The sequence below is a fragment of the Larus michahellis genome, chromosome 11, assembly GCF_964199755.1.
Source record: "Larus michahellis chromosome 11, bLarMic1.1, whole genome shotgun sequence".
NCBI classification, from domain to species: domain Eukaryota; kingdom Metazoa; phylum Chordata; class Aves; order Charadriiformes; family Laridae; genus Larus; species Larus michahellis.
Genome location: NC_133906.1, coordinates 15,753,147 through 15,759,670, shown reverse-complemented (window position 1 = coordinate 15,759,670; position 6,524 = coordinate 15,753,147). Strand labels below are relative to the sequence as shown.

Sequence of the window (6,524 nt, the reverse complement as noted above, 5' to 3'; positions counted from 1 at the left end):
TGGGGAGGGACACCTCCCACCACACCAGGTTGCTCCAAGCCCCGTCCAACCTGGCCTTGAACCCCTCCAGGGATGGGGCAGCCACAGCTTCTCTGGGCAACCTGGGCCACAGGCTCATCACCCTCACAGCAGAGAATTTCTCCCTGATATCTAAATCTCCCCTTTTTCAGTTTAAAACTGTTCCCCCTCATCCCATGGCTCCCCTCCCTGCTCCAGAGTCCCTTCCCAGCTTTCCTGGAGCCCCTTTAGGGACTGGAAGGGGCTCCAAGCTCTCCTCGGAGCCTTCTCTTCTCCAGGCTGAACCCCCCAGCTCTCTCAGCCTGTCCTCACAGCAGAGGGGCTCCAGCCCTCCCAGCATCTCTGTAGCCTCCTCTGGCCCCGCTCCAACAGCTCCGTGTCCTTCTGCTGTTGGTGCCCCAGAGCTGGAGGCAGCACTGCAGGGGGGTCTCCCCAGAGCGGAGCAGAGGGGCAGAATCCCCCCCTCGCCCTGCTGCCCACGCTGCTGGGGATGCAGCCCAGGCTGTGGGGGGTTTCTGGGCTGCCAACGCATGTCGCTGGCTCATGTTGAGCTTCTCATCCACCAACACCCCCCAAGTAAGTCCTTCTCCTCAGGGCTGCTCTCCAGCCATTCTCCACCCAGATTGTTTTGTGCCACAGCTAGCAACAAGCAAAATGTGAAGAAACTGGTAGGTTACATGCATCGATGCATTGCTTCAGTCCTTGAGATGTTCTTCAGACAGACAATAAGGCTGTAACCCCCATGAAATGCAGTGTGGTGGGCACAGAGAAGGTGAGAGACGCATCCGCTGCTCTTGCACAGTTCACACAAAATCTACATGAATCACCCTTTACCTCTCTGATCTGTATCTCAGGATATAATGTAATATGTCAGCAAACAATTTAGTCTTACCATGTTTAATTCACTCAATTAGCTCTGCAAAAACTTGTCAACTCAGCTAGCAAAATCAAAACAAAGGCAAAAAATGTCACAGAGGGGTGCAGGGAGCCATGCTTTGCAGACTGTTGCAGTCTTCCCATCCTCCACACGCCAAAGGCAGCAAGGCATCAGATTGTTAAAAAACCCTGGAGAAACCAATATCCAACCTGGGAATCCAGATTTCCAAAAAGCTCTTAACCCAAATTTCCCAGTGTGACACAAGAGCAGGTGCACATTTTCTCCAGCCTACACAGCCAAGTGTATTGGTGACACCACTAAATTTAGGACATAAGCAGAAGTTAGCTGCTGTGGCTGCTCCCATGAATCAGGGAAACATCAGAGATGGCAGGTGCCGATGGCCAAGAGACCTTATTGTTGTGTTTGAAGAATGCCCTTGAAGCTGGTGGGTTTTCCTGTTGGATCTCTCGATGTTACGTTCACCTCCGCTGCACTGAACCGAGTCTGCAGCTTGAAACTGAGAAAGTACCCAGCCTTCGGGATAAGTATGACAAACAGAATTAGGCAAAAAAAAAAATCTTATTTTCTGAGCTTCTGAGGAAATGCACTCATTCTTTTCTCCTCTTTGATCTTGATTGCTAGGTCTCTAACAAAATTAGCAATTAACAAAATGAGTTTAAGATAATGCAATTTTATCTGGTTTAGCTGAGCCCTGGGCACAAGAAGCATTGCAGAGAGAGATAGGTATTGTCATATTTTTTCCCCTACATGCTCTGTTGGAACATGTCGTTTCAAAGTATTACCGTCAAATAGTTTTTTTCCCCCCCTACATATAACATCTGATGAGCAGGAAAATGGGAAACCAGGAGTGTTTCTTCCGGAGAAAAAATCGGGGGGGATTGACGGGGAGCAGAGGGTGGGGGAAGGCAGCGGTGGGTTTAAAAGCCCTCGTGTAGCAGGACCGGCATGACTCTCCTCCTTGTCTTGCCAATTTGTCTGGAGTTGAAACATCTCGCATGGTCTCCACCAGGCCGTGAAGCCCACTCCAGCCAGGCTTCCGCTGGGTTCAGGTGGTGGCTTTCTTCAAGCTGTTGCCCTGTCACTGTGACTATGCGACAGACACAAGTGACATAGTTGGATGACACTTCACTGGTAGAAGGGGTAAGGAGAAGGCGGCACGCGTGTCTGGAAGACATCCTGATGGGATCACTTTCTTTTCCCATGAAGTACAACTTCTCTTCAGCAGCATCCACCGGCAGCTGATGTTTTCATCTCCAGCAAAGGTGGGGTTTGAATCCTGTGCAGCAGAACTGCCCCTGGTTCTGTTTTGGGATGTAAGACCAGTCTTCACCCACCTAGTGCCACCAAAGAGAGACAGCGAGGACATGGCATCCTCGCTGAGAGCCCCGACCCAAAGCCGTATCTAACCTGGGCTCTCAGTTTTGAATTGCACAGAGAAACAAAACACTCAGTGGCTTCCAGCGGCACAGACCAGGCGGCCAAAGAGTCTTCTAGACAAACAACTTCCAGCTCCTGGCTGTAAACCAGGACATCACATTCCCTCCCTTCCCAGAAACAACACTCGCGGTGGCCTTGTCTGTGCTCCAGCGTTCTCCTCTTCTTCAATTTCCTGTAATTTTGCTCAGCCACAATATTACAGGGTTTATAATATTTTCTGTTCAGGGACAGTGAAGATTGTAAACATGTGTCTCTCCCACTGTTGATGCTGAAGGTTCAGCAGCAGCAACATGGCAATATCTGGGATGCTGTAATGAAGTTGGCTAATAAAAACGGGGTACAAAGGTCTCACTTCACGGGTTGCCTAATCAGATTTCTCCAGCATGAGGCCGGGTGTGATGCGTGGCACCGAGCTGTGTCCACCTGGATGAATTTCTTTCCATGAAACGGCAGCCACGGTGGGAGGGCAAGGTATCCATCTGCCCAGATATTTATTTTTTTTTTAAAGTTCATTTAAATTCTTTTCCCCTTCTCCACCCAAGTAATCTTGCTACATTTCAGGATTGTGCAACAGGCAGGAATAGTTACAAATTGTCCTGAAAATTTGGCTTTAATATTCATGGTTTCGTTGTAAACAAACCCACTTAGCTGCTATTGCTAAATAGTTTGGAACCTCTACACCGCCAATTAGCCAGGCTGGAGGTACACCTCGAGGGCTGCCGTCAGGACTTGCTGTTGGTCTGGATCTGCAAGCAAAAGGCCACACAAATTTCCTGATTGGCTGGAAAAATTTGGATACAGCCTCTGTTGAGGTGTATAAATAGAAAGCAAAGTATTTTATTCCTCTCACTTTGAAAGCAGAGCTCTCAAGGCACATGAAAATGCACAGAGTCACAGCAGTCGTCCTCGTGATTGCCATCTCCAGTGGTGAGTTAGCTGAATTTTAGTAAACATTGCTCATTGTAACCTGCCTTCTTTTTCTTTTTTTTTTTTTTCTTTTTAAATGAAGTGTATCTGTAAGGATTTGGGAACTGATTTGTTCTCTGCCATTTTTTGCTTTTTGAAAATAACCCCTCTCCCATTGCATAAAAACCTCCACAGAAAAATGCTTTTTAGATACGGTAAGGAGTTGTGGTAAAAAAAATTGTTGGAGTAATAATGTTGATTGAATCACAAAGAATGGGCTGAGGTGTATCAATTACTAACAGCATGCGCGTTTTCTTAAAAGCCTTTTGCTTAAAGATCAGCCCGCCGAGCATAGAGTGTTCCCAGAGATGTTTCTGTGTTTAATGTCATCACCTTTGATTTCACAAAGAATACGCAATTCGTTAAAATAAATGAAGACAACCGAGAACAAAGGGCTGTTTCGCTTGAGGAAGGCATTAGAGATTTCCTGCACCCTTTTAGCACCAGACCTTCAGCGCCGGCACACCATTTCCCCTGTTTGCGAATACCCCCAGAGCCCAACGGGGATGGTGCCTCCCGGGCTCTTCGCACGCGAATAAACCTCAACGCGTTGCTTCTTGCTGGAGCAGCCCCATTCTTCCTAAAGCATCCCCTGGGAAACCCCAGAAGTTTTGGTGGGGGGAAGCAAGGCTGTTAGAGGCTTCTAGAAGGTACTGAGTCAGGGGTTGCCTTTCCCCGCTTCTCCCCTATAAAATATCTTCCCTCTCCCAGACAGTGCCGGGGCCGTAGGATCAGAGTGGGTTTACTCTGGGTGATGATAGCTGGAGTTTGGAATAAAAAAATGTGAGGATGTTACCCCACTGGCTGCTACTTTGAAATAGTCATATAGAAACACTGGGAGATAGAAAATGCAATTAGTAAAAGGTAGATGACAGCTTGTATTTTTGACTGGATCCCGCATTAGGGAACAGGGATGGACTCGGTGGGTCTCTCTCAGCCTTATTTTTTTACAGCCGCAGTTCAATATCCCAGGATCCCGGGTGGCTCAGGTCACCTTCCAGGCAGAGACATCCCGTAGCTCCAGCCCCACGCCTGCCCTGTGAACGCAGCACGTCTGCCCCGGGGCAATGGGAGAGGAGGGGGTCACGCCACGATGTCCCCTCCAGATCTATTTGTTCTGCATCTTTCCTTTGAAGTCGCTGCTCTAAGTACCCTCAGACATCACTGGACAAAGCATAAAACAAAAAAATGCTGTTTCATTGCATCCCTAAAATTAACTTGCATTAAAAGATGAACAACTCTCTAGTTCCCTGAAGCCTGATCCATGGTTACAGCAAAATCCAAAGGGACCTCGCTATTGAATAAACAACACAGGCTGGGAAATCCCTTTTCTAGCTTGTGGTCTTTCATCTTCTGTTCTTTTTTCTTTTCTTTTTTCTAGCTGCTGCAGCACAATGGGCAAGAATCTGCTCGAGTCAACCTGCGAACAAAATCAGAGGCTGCGACTCCCATGGCTGCGGGGGATACAACGTCCCCAGGTCCTGGGCTGGGCTGCTGGGAGATGGCAGCGCTTGAGATGCTCTTAAAAATAGAAATAAGCATTAAAAAATGGGCAGGAGGAGGGTTTCTAGCTGGTAAGGTGCTCTGCCGCGGGCTAACCCGCCTTGCTCTTCTTCTTCAGAGGAGGGAGGAAGCACAGGGGAGTGGACGTGGTGTGCGAGGATGGCTCCGTGGTGTACGCACCCTTCACGGGGAGGATCACCAGGCAAGTCAGGCCCTACGGAAACGGCAATGCCATCGACAACGGAGTCCAGCTCTCGGGATCAGGTACCAGCGCTGAAAGATGCGCGTCTTGCAAAGCCTAATTGTGAAACGCTCCGATTCATTTATAGAGCTTTAAACTGAGCCAAAAATCATTAATCCAACCGAAACTGCAGTGTGCTTGCACGTGAATCCAAGTGAAAACTGTAACTTTGAAATCCAGGTTCTGTTAACGCAGGAAAATTGATTGAAGGGATTACAGCATTTCGCCTCTACTAAAAAAAGTCAAAGGACGAAGCTGGTCACTTTGCACATTTTGGCTCATCAAAGCCTCTGACTTGCTCGTGCAGTTTTACCTATCTTAATCTCCTTCCCCAGTCTCCTCTGTGTTAATTTATTTCTTTTCCTACTCTCTCTTCTTGATGCTTTAGGAGCATCACAGCATTTGCTGTCACTTTTTCTGCTGCTGAATCGCTTGCCATTTTGTTGTCATTTGCATTTTGCTACTGAACATTCTGACTTTGCCAGGCTTTTAAACCATTTCACGGCAGCAACGGTTTTTCCCTCTCTCCTCTCCCCCCTGTTAACAGGATTCTGCGTTAAGATGTTTTACATCAAACCCGTCAAGTACAGCGGCCCCATCGAGAAGGGAGAGAAAATCGGCGTCCTGCTGCCCATGCAAAGGGTCTACCGAGGGATTATATCCCATGTCCATATCCAGAACTGCGACTTAACAGATCCTACTCCCAACCTGTAAATGGGAGGCAGCGCATTAGGGCAAAGCCTTCAGCCCCCGGCTTGTGCATTCATTAAATTGCTTGGGCATACGTACTCGCTCTAGTAAAGTGGAAACCGCTGAGCCTCAAACAGTTGTTCCACCTGAAAAGTGTCCGGGACCAAAATGCTGGTGGTTATCTGAACATAAAGAGACTCACAGTGAGGTATAACACGCGATGTAAAGCGGTTGTCGTGTCTTGCACATCACTGCGCCCGTCGATGGAGGCTGAAGCGGTGGGGAGCGGAGTCGCCGGGAGGTGGTGGCTCCTGGTTGCCCAGCAGAGCCCCGGGCTGCAGCTCCCTCCTCTTGGACTTCTCTGCTCTCTTTGCAGCCAAACACGAAGTTTTCTTCAATAAGCCACAAATTTCACTTGTGCTCACATATGGAAAAATCGCATTATTAAAGGGCTGCTTCACTACAAATTGCTTTGAATTTCTTTGGTGCTGTCACAGAGTTTGGGCTGGGTTCTGCTTTTTAAATGCAGCTGAGGAGAAAAAAACCCGGTATAAAGCTGAACCCCAAATCTTTCCCGGGGGGCCCATGACCCAAAATATAAAACAACATTAATGAAGTAACTCATTCCTTTTCCCCAGGCTCCTGTTTCAGGAATACCTTGGCACTCCCAGGTCTCCTCTTGTCCAAGTGAGGCATTTCTTTCCATTAGTAAATCAGCTGAAGACTTTCCCGGGACAACAAGCTCTTGTTAACAGGACAAGGCTTTTTGGG

At 48.2% G+C, this 6,524-nt stretch overlaps 1 protein-coding gene across 1 annotated transcript; it reads left to right on the top strand.

Annotated features, from left to right (window-relative positions):
• The first annotated feature begins 3,042 nt into the window (after positions 1 to 3,042).
• LOC141749961 (leukocyte cell-derived chemotaxin-2-like) lies at positions 3,043 to 6,220 on the top strand. Its single transcript, XM_074604313.1, has 4 exons — positions 3,043 to 3,280; positions 4,701 to 4,797; positions 4,941 to 5,086; positions 5,611 to 6,220. The coding sequence occupies exons 1-4, from the start codon at positions 3,229 to 3,231 to the stop codon at positions 5,775 to 5,777; spliced, it is 462 nt and encodes a 153-aa protein (XP_074460414.1). The 5' UTR covers positions 3,043 to 3,228; the 3' UTR covers positions 5,778 to 6,220.
• The last annotated feature ends 304 nt before the right edge of the window (positions 6,221 to 6,524 follow it).